This window comes from Nycticebus coucang, chromosome 9 (assembly GCF_027406575.1).
Source record: "Nycticebus coucang isolate mNycCou1 chromosome 9, mNycCou1.pri, whole genome shotgun sequence".
NCBI lineage: Eukaryota > Metazoa > Chordata > Mammalia > Primates > Lorisidae > Nycticebus > Nycticebus coucang.
This window is the reverse complement of record NC_069788.1, coordinates 129254113-129270826: the sequence shown is the minus strand read 5'-3', so window position 1 is coordinate 129270826 and position 16714 is coordinate 129254113. Positions and strand designations below refer to the sequence as shown.

The 16714-nt window shown below is 39.6% G+C and overlaps 2 protein-coding genes across 2 annotated transcripts in view; one reads left to right on the top strand and one right to left on the bottom strand.

Annotated features, from left to right (window-relative positions):
• The window catches only part of RTN1 (reticulon 1), a 285610-nt gene that overhangs the window by 29078 nt on the left and 239818 nt on the right, over nt 1-16714 (top strand). The gene's annotated exons all lie outside the window — the stretch shown is intronic.
• On the bottom strand, nt 12544-13666 carry LOC128593540 (receptor-binding cancer antigen expressed on SiSo cells-like). The gene has a single exon (XM_053601608.1). The coding sequence runs from the start codon at nt 13597-13599 to the stop codon at nt 13000-13002; it is 600 nt and encodes a 199-aa protein (XP_053457583.1). The 5' UTR covers nt 13600-13666; the 3' UTR covers nt 12544-12999.

The following is a 16714-nucleotide window of genomic DNA, read 5'->3' as shown; positions in this document are numbered from 1 at the left end:
GCTGGCATGCAGGTGCACAAACGTAGCTCACTATAGCCTCCAACTCCTGGGCCCAAGAGATCCTCCTGTCTCAGCTTCCTGAGTAGTTAGGATTATAGGTACATACCACCACGCCTGGCTATTTATTTTATTTTGTACTTTTGTAGAGACAGAGTCTAGCTATGTTGCTCAGGCTGGTCTTGAACTCCTGGGCTCAGCAATCCTTCCACCCAGGCCTCCCAATGTGCTGGGATTACAGGTGTGAGCCACTGTGCCCAGCCTATTTGTTTTTAATTGTAAAGTACATATAACTTAACATTTACTATCTTAACCATTTTTAAGTGTGTAGCTCACGGTATTAAGTCCATTCACACTATTGTGCAACTGTCATCACCATCTGTCTCCAGAACTCCTTGTGTAACTGTTAAACATAAACTCCCCACTTCCTCTCCCCCCAGCGCTGGAAACCCAGCCACCATTCCACTTTCTCTCTCCATGAATTCCACTCCTCTAGGAGAACTCATTATTTTTGAAGCAAAAGAGAACAATATAGTTTCTCTAGAATCTCTTGTTACTTCTCCCTGTTGGCTCACATGTAGCTAATGACATTGTCAGGACAACCTGTTAAAGGTTTTAAAGCAGCCAGTGACAGTGCATTGGGCAAGCAAGAGACAGCGCCAGGAAATGGGCCAGACTCATCCTTTAATTGGGATCCCTGTCCTGCCGTAACTGACGCACTCCTCCCATAACCACATCAATCTCTTTATGTGGGCAAGCACCTGTAATGGTTTCACATCTTAATAACGTCACAATAGCCATTAACTTTCAACATGAGTTGAAAGGGCAGCTCACGGAGGGGACATTCCAGCCGCAGCACAAGGCAGCTGTTACCTTGCTGTTTTAGTCTTCTTCCCTCCCCAGTGTAATATTAATAAGGCCTGCGTAACTGTGCCTGCAAGAACCAGCTTTTCTTGTTCTTTTGCCCAAAAAGGACTGGCTCCTCCATTGCTAACTGAACCTGCAGAGGCAGGAGCAAGGGAGTCCCAGGAGAATGCTGAGATCCTCAAAGCAGCCTTTTTCATTGAGCAAATTAAGGACAGACACAAATCATTTTGGGATTTTTGACCTAAATCTTAACCCATTTATTTTCTTAAAATAAATCTCTTTTTTTTCCTAGTGCCTTTAAAATGTTTGTGAAAAAGCACTAAGCTGTGATTATTGAAGATAAATGGATGATCTTAAAAACCAATAATGTGAGGGACCAAACTCCAATAGCTATGTCATTTGTGAACATTTTGTAAAGTTCATTTGCAGGACAGAGGCTCTGTGAGTTTTGTGTTTCTTCCATTGTCTTATTTTAGGAAAATCGCATTCACATTCTCTCCCACTCTTTCACAAGTGCCCTTCTCAAATGCCATGCATCTTACTTTTTCAATTTTTTTTAGCTTATCTATGTGCAGTAACTCTTGCTTAGCAGATGTCAGTAGCCGGCATTTCAGCAGAGCAACACTAATAGCTCTAATTTATTAACCGCTATCCATGTACCAGGCTGATTCTGTGATTTAACTTAATTGTACCATTTAATCTTAATTGGAATATATCTCAATTTGCTTATCCATTCACTTGTTGATGGACATTTGGGACACATTACCTGGCTATTATGAATAAAGCTGCTATGAATCTTCTTGAACATATTATTTTGAAGATCCGTGGAAACATTCTCTTGAGTATGTACACAGGAATATAACTTGAAGAGCATAGGGTAGAATAATGTTTAGTTTTGGTAAGAACTGCTAAATAGTTTGCCAAAATAGCTACACCATGTTTTTGTTTGCATTGTTTTTTTTTGTTTGTTTTGTTTTTTTGAGACAGAGTCTCAAGCTGTCACCCTGGGGAGAGTGCCCTGGCGTCACAGCTCACAGCAACTTCAAACTCTTGGGCTTAAGCAATTCTCTTGCCTCAGCCTCCCAAGTAGTTGGGACTACAGGAGCTCACCACAACTCCCAGTATTGTTTGGTTGTAGTTGTCATTGCTGTTTGGCAGGCCCAGGTTGGATTCAAACCCTGCAGCTCTGGTGTATGTGGCTGGCGTCCTAGCCACTTGAGCTACAGGCACCAAGCCTTGCTTACATTCTTATTAGCAGTGTATGAAAGTTTCAATTGTTCCCCATCCTTACCAATACTTTGGTGAGGATGGCATCACATGCTTTAATTTCAGACCTTCTGGTGGATGTGTGGTGCAATGTCATTATGGTTCCCTCTTTTCTCCCCACTAAAATGTACCAAGATATAATCTATGTATAATAAAATGCACTCATTTTAAGTGTCTAGTTTGGCATGTTTTCAAAAATATTTAAAACCTTGTAAGCACTACCCAGATCCATTTTCGGCGTAAATGTTCTGTAAGTGCCAATTAAATCAATTTAATAGATAGCGTTTTTCATATTTTCTCTATCAACCCTTTGCAACTGGGATTCTGTAGATAATTAAGCCCGGATGCATCCATTATATGGATCTAGAACCGTGTCAGCTTTATACCATCATTGGGAAAACTGAAAAAAAAATATGATCATCCAAATAATTTTCTAAGTGCTCAAATTTCTCACACAACTCTAGTTCGGGAAGACTGTTCTATTGGTCTCTGTCCTTTTTTTTGCAGTTGCAGGCTGGGGCTGGGTTTGAACCCACCACCTCTGGCATATGGGGCCGGTGCCCTACTCCCTTTGAGCCACAGGCACTGCCCTTTTGTCTACTTATTTTATCCATTACAAAGACAAGGATTTTTAAATCTCTAATTATAATTACAGATTTCTTTATTCATTCCTTTAGTTTTCTCAGGTTTGTATTACATAATTGAAGCTCTGTTATTAAATGCATACATATTTATGAAAGTTATGTCTTTTTGATAAATTGACTCCAATAAATTTACATCATAAAATTGCTCTAACATGCCTTATTTTGAAGTGCATTCTCTCCACTTGCTTTCTTATGCTTATCGTTTGTGTGTGTCTTTGTCTGACTCTGGTTTTTGATCCGTCTAAATCTTTATAAAGCTTGTCTCGTACAGGCACTATACTATCCAGTACTTGGTGTTTAATCCAGTCTGACAGTCTCTTCTTTTTAAATGAAGTGTTTAAACATTTATATTTGTTGTTATTGATACGGTTGGGCTTAAAATCTACCATCTTTCTCTTTTATTTGCCGCATCTAGTTTTTGTTTCTTTGTGTCTGCCTCTTTTGAGTTAATAAAAAAATTATTACTCTTCATTTTACTTCTATTATCTTTTTAGCTGTTATTTTTAATGGTTGCTGAATGGCTAACATTCTTAATCTATTAAATTCTACATAGAGCTGATAGGACTTTTCACTGTTTAATCTTTTCTGCTCTATATAGACTTTTTAAACAGATGAGGAAATGGAGACCCAAAGGGTAACCTGATTAGAGTCATACATGACAACAGCTGGAGGAAAGATACTATTGAAAGAGTGCTAAGCACTTAAATGGCCCCAGTGGTATTTAATTCAACAGTTCTTTCCATATGGTCACTGCTTGCGGAATGTATCTTTATGAACAGCATGAAAGAGTATTTGTGCTTAGGACTTAGCAAAATTGCCATGTGATTTCCCCACAAATACTTCTAATGAAAGAGATTGTCATCACTGAGGCTCTAAATTTGTCTGCTTTCTTACTCCAAAATTTCTTTAATCACGTGGAAATGTTATTACTGAGATAACCCCAAAGAGCAAATCCTTGAAAGCAGAATTGCAGAGGGAAAATGGTGAACATTTTGAAGGATGGAAGAATATTTTCGTTTGGGGCTTTAAAGAATGAAAGGCTGGAGTGATGTGAAAATCAAGGTAACCAACATCGATCAGTCACAGGCTGTGTACTAAGTGCTTTCTTAATATTATCACATTTAATCCTGTAGCAACTCTACGGGGTAGGTACCTCTTTATCTCCAAGTTTTGGATGAAGAAATTGAGGCACAGAGAGACACAAGATTACACACCTGTAGAAAGGTAGAGCCAGTTGAGCTAACTTGTAAGTCTGTCCTGTTAACCGCTATGCAAATTAAGGTGGGCTGGAGAGGGGGTTTTCAGTTTACAGCTTCTCTGGACTTGACTTTATGTAAGCCTCATGACAACTCTCTGAGTTGATAAATGTGACATTCATTCTTACTGACGGGAAAATAGAGACAGTGGCTAGAAAGTTCAGCAACACCCAACAACATTATCAAGAAAGGTCGGCTGAGTCCAGGTCTCTTCCTTCCTGGAATGGAACAGAATCAGAAAAAGTAGAACCATGTCGAATGAAGTGCAAAGAATACATGAGTTTCAAAGGCTGATATAGTGGAAGAATTTCAGAATGATTCTAGAAACCTACTTTGAAAAATTTGAGACAAGAAGAAAAGATGGAAAGAAAACTTAAACTATGGAGCACCATAAATTGAGATGATCTAAGGACAGAGAGGAAAGGTTAAGTTTATGAGGCAGGAAGGAAAAAAATTAAATGTTTTTTCCCCCTGTATGTTAAAACTAAAACCTGATTCTTGATTACTCTTTGTATAAATGATAATTCTACAAAGGAAATTCATCATCTGAAATGAATTAGATATATATTAGAGGGAGAGGAAAAAAAAAACCTGTGTTTTCTTTATGAATCAATCAGATTTTGTTAACTTTTTAATTTTTATGTATAGAAAAAATTTCCTGGTTCAGAATTGGAATTGGTAAAGATTTTGAATCACTTTTGATCTATTTCAGTTATTTTTTTCACTTCTATATTGATACTTTGCAGTACCACAATAAGTGCTAAGCTTTTGCTTTTTTGAGCTTACAAAACCAAAGTCAAGTCAGTTTTAGAGGGTGTGCAAGGAGAGCAGCCAAACAGTTAACCTCAGTTACTCAGGAGAGTGAAATTTGAGTTGGGGAAGGAAGATTATTATTATTAACTTCTTTTATATTCCTCTGAGTTGCTTGACAGATTGCAATAAGCAGGCATTACTTGGAAAGAACAATGATTATACAGGAGTAATAATGAATGAAAGTCATAATGTATTTTATGAGCTGAAGCTAAAGACAGGCTAATGGGTGTTTTGCGTATTTACAGAGGAAGATCATAGTTCCTGTAATCAGAAAGTTTTTGTGGTAATAGATGTACAGAGCTTTGATTCATACTGTAAATTGGATTACATCTGCATGTATTTGTTAGGAAAATGAAAAAATAGTAGAAAGGAAAAAAACACTAAAGATTATTCAGCCAAATTAATTCATGGGATAATATAATTCTATTGATCATTTTCAGTCTTTCTTTTGATTCATAATGAGGGATTTCAACGTGAGAAATCTGGAAGATTTTGCTAGTAAAACAGTTTGGAGAAAGCCTCTGTTTATCGTGATGCTGTTTTTTAATTATATTTTAGAAATACTGTGTATACTACACTAGAGAGCTGGCAGAAAAGGCTACGTAAATAAACCTAGAGAGAAACTGAAATGCTGTATTAAGATGCTCTTATTCAGAAGCAGAACTGCACCTCAGTGATCTTAATCTCAGTGATGTGTGCTGTAAGGACCAAAATATTACGTGTGGTTTTTTTGTACCCTCCCTGTTTTCATGTGGCATTACTTCCTGTGGTTGTGGTGCCTACAGATGTGTACCCCGGAAAACTTCAATAGAAAAAGTACAATAATATGTTGTTGTGTATCTTTTAAGTCTTTACATGTACATTTGTGTACACTTGTGCCAAAAACATTTGGGCTCATCTTCTACATACTGTACAGTGATTTTCTTTTTTGCCTTTACTGGATGTTTTCAACAACTTCTGACATCATAAACTATTTTTTTCCATGTAGTTTTGAAGTCCATCCTACAATCATCAAGATAGATGATGTATACTGCAGTCATCAAGGTCCCTATTATTGAACATTTAAGTTTTTTTTCTATTGAAATACTCCCTGATATTGGACATCCTGGTATGTTGATCTTTCTGCACTTTTCTGATTATTTCCTTTGACTGAATTTCTGGGAGCAGAAGTGCTGGCTCAAAAGTTGTGAATGTTCTTAAGGATTTTGATACAGATAGTCAAGTTTCTTGGCAGAAAGGGTGAACTCATGTGTATTTCTAGCAGCACAGTATGGGTGACTTGGTTATCCTAAGAAACTTTGCCTATTGTCATTCTGAAAATAATTTTTACCAATTTAACAGGCAAAAACAATAATCGTTACTTGATTATGAATGAAGCCAGTTGTTTGTTGCTATTCACATTTACTTATGAATTCTTAGTTCAGATTATTTACTTAGATTCTGTTGGAGTGTTTCTCTTGGTATAAGTATTTTATATTTTAAATAGTCAACTTTTCCTATTACAGTAATGGTGTTGACGTATTAGAAGTATTATCATATGTGTTCAAATCTATCATTGATTTCTTTGTCTTTTCTTGTTTTACTTTTATTTAAAAAAGGTTCCCTCACCTTGAGGTTTAAAAAATTTACATTTTTTCCATTTGTCTTAATTTTTTTTTTTTTGGTTGCAGCCATCATTGTTGTTTGGCGGGCCCAGGCTGGATTCGAACCCGCCACCTCAGGTATATGTGGCTGGCGCCTTAGCCACTTGAGCCACAGGCGCCGAGCTGATTTGTCTTAATTTTTTTTTGCATTTCATTGTTTAATCAATTTTGAATATATTTTGGTTAATGAATGTAAAAAATCCACATATGCTGATGATTTACCATCATGCTCTGGTTGAGTTACTATCTTTACAATTTACTAAATACTTGCTTTTGTTTATCTGTTTCTAAGCTTCCTAATTCATCGTCTTGATCCTTTCAATCCCTACATTCTTCCTATACTCTTTTAATTATTATAGCTCAATAGTTATTCTGTTATGAGTTAATATTATTTACCTCTTATTTTGTTTTCTTTAACATCGACCTGGTCCTACTTATCCCCTTTTTCTTCTATATGAACCTTAGCAATTTTTTCTTAGGCTTAAAAAAAAAAATGTCAGCAAGGAACTCGATTAAAAATTTAGGGACACAATATGCTCTCAGTACATTGGTAGAAATACATCCTTTTATGTTTTCTCGGAAGACTTTGACAGCTTTTATCATACACCTTCTGTACATTTCTCCCTCCTCATTTCCCTCCTTTCCACACAGAATCTTTTGGACAAATTTGCCGAAACCACTTCTGTGGTGTCGTCCCCAGCTCAGTGCTGGCTTCCTGCTTCCTTCATCTGTCTTTGCCCTAAGCGCTCTGCACTCCTTGCCTTTTCTCAGAACGCATTTCAGCTTTCCTGCCTCATCCCCTTTGTTCATATACTATTCTCTGTTTGAGATGTCTTCCCTCCCACTTTCATTGTTTTCCTAATAGCAGCAAGTTATAGCGCATCCATTGATGAAAACAAGAAAGTAAAAGTCTGGAGACCATGATTTACAAAGAAGAGTTGTAGGAACAGACAAAATTAGCTGGGTGAAAAATCACCTAACTTCAGTGAGATTAGCCCACATCACAAAGTCCCGAATCTGCAGATGCTTGTGTGGGTGTGGAGAGAAGGGAACACTTTTGCAGTGCTAGCGGGACTGCACACTAATACAACCTCTATGAAAATAAGTATGGAGAATCCTCAAAGAACTAAAAATCAACTTTCCACTTGGTCCCACAATCCCATTACTAGGTATCTACCCAGAAGGAAAAAAGTCATTTTACCATAAAGACATTTGCACTAGAATATTTTTTACAGCTCAATTCATAATTGCCAAGATGTGGAAGCAACTCCAGTGCCCTTCAACCCATGAATGGATTAACAAATTGTGGTATATTCAATTATTGTAGCATGGAGTACTATTCAACCATTAAAAGATAGAGAACTCCATTACCTGGATGGAGTTGAAACTTCTTCTTATTAAAGTGTCTTCAGATTGGAAAAGAAAGTATCCAATGTACTCAATACTAATATGAAAACAATATATAAACAGCTATACACCCAAAAGAAAGAAAAAACGTATAATCTAGCAAGGGGGAGGGATGACAGAAGTGAGGGTGATTGGTGGGCTCTCACCTAATACGCACAATGTGAGGGTGTTCAGCACATCCTCTGGGTGAAGGGCTCAACTACAACTAGAACTTTACCTTAGGAACAGAACCTATGTGATGTAAACATTTGTACCCTCATATTAATCTGAAACAAAACAAAACAAAACAATTAGCTAAGGGAAGTTCCTTAGCCTTAGCCTGAGAGTCCTCGTCTCTATAATAGGGACGATGTTAGGACCAATCCTGCAGGATTGTTGTCAGGATTAAGGGTGGTACCTGTATAGCACTTGGCAGCATGCTTCGCACATAGAGAATGCTAAAAATGTGAGCTGCCATGGTAGCGGAGTAACAGCTCCCCAAAGACCTCCATGTCTTAATCCCTGGAGCCTTATGTGGCAAAGGACTTTTACAGGTGTGCTTAAGTTAAGTGTCTGGAGTTGGGAAGATCTAAGTTATCCATGTAGGCCCAGTGGAATCGCAGGGTCCTGATAAGTGGGAGAGAGGAGAGTCAGAGTGAGAGAAGATGTAATGACAGAAGTAGAGTCCGAGGGATGGGACAGAGGAGAGCCAATGAGCTGGAGAAGGGAAGGAGACAGTTCTCCCTTCAGCCCGCAGGAGCACAGCCCTGCCAACACTTTGATTTTAACCCAGTGAGACTCAGGCCAGATGTCGGACCTGCACAACTATAAGATGATAAATTTGTGTTATTTTAAGCCCCTAAGTTTGTAGTAATTTGTTACAGCAGCCATAGGAAAACGATATACCTGCTATTATTGATTTTATCACCATCATCATTATGATTATTATAAAACTTAGAAGCCTTAGAACATGATCACAGTCTTAACACAGTTCGAGAATTTTCATATGAAAGAGTGAGTCTGGGTGGTCCAGGGGTTAGAACAAAGAGTCAATAGTTGGAAGACAGAAGGAAGGGCATCTGGAGCAGGTGTGTCTATATATACATGCGTACAAGTGTGTGTGGTGTGTATTTAAAGCTATGTGAAAGTAGAATAAAACAGCAAATTATATTGGAGGAATTCAAGCAGGCCATGAAGGACCTCTCACTGCATTAACTGCATGTGATAAGGGGTCAGACTAAATTTTGGTCTTTGGCTGAGTGACTCTCTCCCCGCCCCCCAGAGTCTAACTTAGCTTTACCTGTCACTGTGTTCCCTGTTCCAGGGCCATCATGATCTCCTTTCTTCTCTGCTTTCTTCTTCATTGTCCCCCTTCCATATTTATCACATAGGTTTTTGTGTTAAATATTGAAATTCCAAGACTCTTGAGAACCGGGGCAGTGTCTGGCACAACTCAGTATAAGAACGTGGTAACTTGCCGGTGGCTTGGTGTAGGTTTTCAGACTCCCCTGTTGCAGGGAGGAACACATTCATCCACAGTTCACAGGAGTAAAATATTGAAATTATTATTTACCTTCTCTTGAGTTGGTTATAGAATTAGAGACTATTTTTTTAATTATTTAAATGTGGGTTCATACCGTTACTTTGAAGAAGTTATGAAACCCGGGTAATACCTATCAAAGGAGTGCCTATTTCTCTGCCTCTTCTTGTACGTAGGAACAGTTGCTTGCTCCCTATTACCGAACGTTTTCCATTTGTCTTTTATGTGATTTGCATATAGTATTTCTGAAATCAGTGTGTTCTGCCAGAAACCTGACTTCTATCCCTGACCAGGACCATTTTTATACCCTCTCCAAGAGTAACCCTGATCTGAGTCCTGCTTTCAAGAGGGGTCAGCACATCACTAACATCGAGAGACAAAGTGCTTTAAAAATATTTTTTCATCTTGCAACAATTTTTGTTTTCAAGTTCAGGAACCAGTTGAGCAAATGATAGGACTCTTTGAGTCTATGGGCCCGGGCAGAGACAAAGGTGATGTGCACGAATCCACCAGAAGGAAGAAGAAGGTTCTAGCCTCTGTCCCAGACACCAGCGGGTGGCCAGGCAGACTGAGTCCTGCGGATGAGTGTATGCCCATCTTCTGCTCTGCCCAGGCAGTGCAGTTCAGGAAGGTGCCTGGAAACCCTGAGTCTGGACAGGGAGACTGGAGGAGGCCCATCTTCCATTCTATCCCAGCATTTTCACATCCCCCGGGAGGCTTGTGAGGGGCAGCGTTAGCCCAGGGAGAGCGGTTCCTGGGCCTCTGGCTTCTGGGGCCCAGGAGTTTCTGGGGGCTGGACACAGCGGGCTTTATCTCTTCCAGATATTAGCTATTTACTGCAGATCCCCATTGGTGCTCTTGCCCTGGGTACTGCAAATACATGTTTTAGAGGACCTGCTGTTGACTACCAGTTTGTGATTTTTATTTTTTTAGCCCTAAGCAAATAATTTTATGCATAAAAATGGAGATACCTGTAATATTTTTATTCGGAGAGGACCACAGAAATGATTTTTGTCCAGTGACAGTGATCACTGTCAGATCCTAGTGCCTGGAACAGTGCTTGGCATAGGATAGGTGCTCAACAAATTTTGTTGAATAAATGAATGAAAAAAACTTTTTAAGAGAAAGGATCTCTCTCTGTTACCCAGGATGGAGTGTTGTGGTCCAATCATAGCTTGCTGCAGCCTAGAAATCCTGGGCTCATGTGATCCCCCTGCCTCGGCCTTCCCAATGGTTAGGTGGGTGCCAACGTTACTCAGCTAATTTTTCTATTTTTGGTAGAGATGAGGTCTTACTATGCTGTCCGGTCTCAAACTCATGGCCTCAAGCAATGCTCCTGCCTGGGCCTCCCAAAGTTCTAGCATTAGGGATGTGATCCACCACACCCAGTGATTTTTTTTCTTTTTTAACACAATTTTATTGAAGTATAATTGACATACAATAAATTACACATATTAAAAGGGTACAATAAGTTTTGACACATGTACAGACCTGTGAAATCATCTCCCCAATCTGGAAATGAACATACCCATCACCCACAAAGGTTTCACTGGGTTCTTTTTAATCCATCCCCTCTGGCCCCAGCCCCCATCTGTTCACTGATTTATACTTCCTTGGTTTTTATATAGATGGAATCACACAGTATGTGCTCTCTTTGGGGTCCAGCTTCTTTCACTCGGTGTAACTTTTATTATTCCTCTTTGTTGTGGTGTGTATCACTGTTTTATTCTTTATTAGTGCTAGGTAGTACCCCGTTGTATGGGTATATCATAATTTATTTACTCATTCACTTGATGATAGACATTTGGCTTGTTGCCAATTTTTGTATTTTGCGAATTAAGCTGCTATCTACATCATATACAATATGCTTCTATTTCCCTTGGATCAACACCTGAGTAGAATGGCTGGTTCATAAGGTGGATGTACATATAACCTTCCAGGAAAAGGCCAGGAGGTTACCTAAAGTGATTGGGCTACAGGATTTTACATTCTCAGCACGAGGTGTAAGTCTATTTCCTCCACATCCTTACCAAGATCTGCTGTTGCCAGTCCTTTTGACTTTTGCAAGTTTAGCAGGCATGGAGTAGCATTTTGTGGTGGTTTTAACTAGATTTTCCCTAATGACTCATGATTTTGAGTCTTCTCTGTGCTTTTTGCTGGGCCTATATCTTCCTTCATGAAGGATCTGTTCAAATTTCTTGTCCATTTTCTTAATAAATTTTTTTGTTTTCTGGGCGGTGCCTGTGACTCAGTGAGTAGGGCGCCAACCCCATATACTGAGGGTGGCAGGTTCAAACCCAGCCCCGGCCAAACTGCAACAAAAAAATAGCCGGGTGTTGTGGCGGGCGCCTGTAGTCCCAGCTGCTCGGGAGGCTGAGGCAAGAGAATCACATAAGCTCAGGAGTTGGAGGTTGCTGTGAGCTGTGTGATGCCACAGCATTCGACCTGTTAGGTAATTGCCCCAGAGAAAGCCCCTCTCCCAGAAAAGCCCCTCCTACTTTCTATAGACCAAGATTAGCTACCCGCTAAAAATTTCAAACTTATGGCCTGCCCCTAAGGCCTCTTCCGGCCAGAGCAGTAACTCCTTACTGGCTATTCTACCCTCCCATCACCATTCTAAGACTTCCCCTAACTGAACCTATATAGCTCTCTCTAGCATGCCTGCTCTCTCTCTCCGGCTCTCCCCCACACTTTTCTCTCTCTCTCCTTTTCTCTCCTCCTTGGTGCTACTCTGCAGCATCCCTCCCTTGTCAATACATGGAACTTGTACTTTCGTACAAGCCTTGGTGGTCTGTGAGATCTTTGCTGATCGAGTGCCCCCCTTTCACTACCGAGGCCCATAAAGTGAGACTCTGTCTCTACAAAAAAAAAAAAAAAGAAAAAAAAATTGTTTTCTTACTGAGTTTCGAGAGTACTTTATTTATTTTTTATTTTTTTATGATAAAATTATTGCATTTAATGTCATTTTCATGAAAATCAATATCATCAAGTTCCTTAATGTTGTATCAAACAAACAATACCAATTCAAATTTAGAGGACATGTATGCCAATGCCAGATTCTGACCACAAAAATAAGTAAGTTAAAGCCCTACAATTTGTCTAATTTAGGTCAGGTAACCATGGAAACAAAAGAATATTAAAATTGTTTATTTTATCATTACACACATTGAAGGAAATCATAACAGACAGCAGAGTTCTTTTCCACCATAAAATTATTTACATCCATTTATTTAGCTAGAAACATCAGCTTCAGAGGTACTGGTATATTCCATTTGTGATCATTTCTGTACAGCAAACAATTGTCTTTTATTTGGAGCATGTTCAGGAAAATATTGTCTCATAAAGTCTTTTTTGTTTTCTTGAATCTTAATCACTAAGAGTTCAGGTACTTTTGGAGAATTCTGGTATCCTGGATGGTCTGATAAATGCGTTAAAATCAATCAGTGTGTCCGCATTCTGAAAATACTCTTAAATCCATAAAAATGTTGGTTGAGTTGTGGAGCTCAGATTTCTCCTACTGGCACTGTAATATTCGAAGAACATTTGTTATGAAAGTTTCACACTAATTTTGTTTTGTTCTTTCTTCGTTAGCCGCTGCGCTTCCTTCTCCATTTTCTTCTTTGTTGTTCTGCTGCTCTCTTTCCTCTGTCTGCTATTTTTTGCTGCCTCAGCACTTCTTCTGCTTGCCAGGCTGCATCTTCTTCTTGTTCCCATGCGTTGGTATTTTCTTGCCAGGTATCTAAGTCACCCAGTTCAGAAGACTGATGAATAAAAGGCATATCTTGTGTAGCTGCTAATCTACTAGAGAAACATGTGCTACCATCTGGGATGCCAAAGTGTAATGGTTCTCTCTTCTTAATAACGATTTTCTGAGTTTTCCTAATAGTTGGTGTCATGTCCTTAAAATAGTCAGGTTCTAGTTGTTCCACAGCATTTTGTTGGGTTGCCACATTCCCATTCCCTCCTTCAATCTTTATACTTGTGGGTGCATCTTCATCCCAGGAAGTCCACTCTTCAACATCTGTCTGCTTAGGAACTGATGAATAATCAACTGTAGTTGGCAAAGTTATTTGGTCTCCACTTAATTTGCGTCCTCTGCCAGATCTGCATATTAATCTCTTTAGGAATGAGAATACTGCTGCTAGGCAGGTACAAGCTTTAAATAACTGAAATTGTGTGATGGTCATGGTGGGAATCAAAATCTGCCCCTACCCCTCCCCCTCCCCGCCCCCCCCTCCCCGTGGAGGCTCCGAGAGTACTTTAAATACTCTGCACACTGTCTCTTTTCATCAATATAGTATTTTCAAATATTTTCTCTCATTCTGTGTCTTATCTTTTCATTTTCTTAACGGTCTCTTAAAGAACAAAAGTTTTTATTTTTGGTGGAGTCTAGTTTGTCACTATACTCTTTTGTGGGTTGTATTTTTGGTGTTGCATCTGAGAAATCTTTACCTAACCCAACATGACAAACATTTTCTCCCCTGTTTGTCTACAAGTTTTATACCTTCAGGTTTTACATGTAGGTCCATATTTTGAGTTAATTTTTGTATATGATATATAAGATTAGAAGTTTGCTGTTTTTATTTCTTTTTTTTTTTACATGTGAATATACATTGTTCCCAGCATCATTTGTTCAAAGACTCACCTTTTTCAGCTGAGTTGCCTTTGTTGAAAATCAGTTGTCCATTTATGTGTGAGTCCAAATATGGGCTCTCTTCTGTTCCATTGATTGTTCTGTCCACTATCTGTCAGATAACAACAAGCTCTTTTTAACTTTTTTTTGAGACAGAGTCCCCCTTTGTCACCCTTGATAGAGTGCCATGGCATCACAGCTCACAGCAAACTCAAACTCTTGGGCTTAAGCGATTCTCTTGCCTCAGTCTCCCAAGTAGCTGAGACCACAGGTGCCCGCCACAACGCTCGAGATGGGGTCTCACTCTGACTCAAGCTGGTTTCAAACTCATGAGCTCAGGCGATCCGCCCTCCTTGGCCTTCCAGAGGGCAAACTCTATTGATAACTATAGCTTTTAAGTTTTGAAATTGGGTATTGTTAGTATTCCAACTTAGTTCTTATATATTTGATTATTTTTTTTTTATTAAATCATAGCTTTGTACGTTGATATATTCATGGGGCATCATTCACTAGCTTCACAGACCATTTACCAAGTTTCACATATACCCTTGTATTGATTATTTTTTGATACAGAGTCTTATTTTGTTGTCCCAGGCTGGAGTTCCATGTTGTCCTAGCTCATAGCAACCTCCCAAACTCCTGGGCTCAGGTGATCCTCTTACTTCAGCCTTCCAAGTAGGTGGGACTATAGGGATACAGGTCTATGTCCAGCTAGTTTTTATATTTTCCTTTTTTTAGTAGAGATGGTGTCTTGCTCTTGCTCTGGCTGGTCTTGAACTCCTGAGCTCAAGTAATCCACTGCCCTCTGCTTCCCAGAGTGCTAGGATTACTGGCATGAGCCACCGTGCATGGCCTTAATTTTTAAATTAAAAGAAAATTCTGAATTATTGATCGTTTAGAAGATTCTTGCAATGTTTCTGAGATAGCATTTGCTTTAGTGACATTTGCATGTCTGACTGTATAAATTTTCTTATTGTTTGTGCTCTGAAATAATGGAAATTACCCTTTATTTATTGGAGCATGCATATTCTCTGAAATTCATATATAAATCACATTCATATATAAATAATGATGTATTATTTAGTATTTTCTTATAATTAACTTTTTCACATTAAATATATCTCCCATCAGAATACATGAGGGCATGAATGTCCCATTTTTAGAAAAATCCTCTGAATTATGAGCTGTTTCTCTAGGTTTGCAAGCTCTGCTTCTTGGAAGATATTTGTTCAAGTTTTGGTTTGGTGTCACCCAGAGTCCCTTCCAGACACGCTGGTGGACTGCAGGCACAGAGGGGCTTCTGCTGAGCACTCTGCAGTGCAGACTTGATTTGTCTGCCCTCCTGTGTTCCAGGAGGGATGAGGAAAAAAGTGAGGATGTGAATTCAATAGCCATTTATGGCCGGTGGGAATTCATAGATAAGTAAGCCACAGTCGTCATCCTACAAGAGCACAGGGACTCCATGGGGAAGAAACAAATCATACAGTGCAGAGCTCTGAGGGATTATTGGAGGTGTTTGGAACAGGCTGGAAATAGTGAGGAGGGAGTTCCTGTGACCAACCACTGTGTCATAAAACTCAAGAGCCTGCCTATGGCAGGAGTCACTAGAGGGCCACACAGGATGAGGACGCATGGGGGGTTGTTAAAGTAATGACGCCATGGGCTCTGTTTGCCTTTGCACAAGAGGCTAATGTAAATGAGAAGATTATCCCCTGCCCCCAATCTACATGAGGAGAGAAGGTGGTAGCAGGGCTGTCCCTGCCCAGTGTGCTTGCGGGACACCTCCACAGTAAATTCTGAGAAATACCCTCAAGCCATTTCCTCCAAGCTTTGGGAATCTGCTGGTTTCCCTATAGATGATGTGGGGAAATAAATACATGGGCTGGTTTCCCTATAGATGGTGTGGGGAAATACATGAATAATGGGGAAGGACCAGACCTCTGACCTGGTCTAAGGGAGAAGAGCTGTCAGGTGCAGGTGGAAGCCAACGCACGCGGAGTGTGCCCTGGCAGCTTAGTACATCACGAATGGGTAGGGGGCCACTCGGGCTCAGACCAGGGAACGTGTGCCACAGGCATATTCTAGGACTGCCAAGAGGGCAAGAGAGAGAATGAGGAAGAGATGCAGGGACCTTCCTTTTTCTTAAGGTCTTGGAGGTTCTCTGTCCAAATTGTTCTTCAGTATGGAAGAGGGGTTGTTTATTTATTACACCTGACCACATTCCCACCTGTGCTGGGAACGGAAGGCACTGTGTACTCTTTTACATAGGGCTTTCGGGGTTTTTTTGGTACATATGTATTTAATTCTGATAATTGTAGGATAATATTTAGAAATAAACATATCCTACATCAAGCACACAAAGTGAACTCAGTATGAGTTTAAAACGGCATGACTAGAAGTGTATAAAATCAGATCCTCGAATAAAGAACTTTGCTACACGCCATCCCATTCTATGTAGTCTGTTTCTTGCCCTCATTTCTTAGCATTGCAGCAGTGAGCTTACCCCTGAAGGCTGCAAGGCTGTCCTTCTGCAGCATCGGTATTCACACCAACAATAGTATAAAATCTCAGGGAGTATGTAACAAGTCCTTTTGGGGGATATTTATTGACCCTTTTTAGATCCTTGTAACCCTAATTTCAGATTATGATTTTTTTCCGTCTCTTCTGTT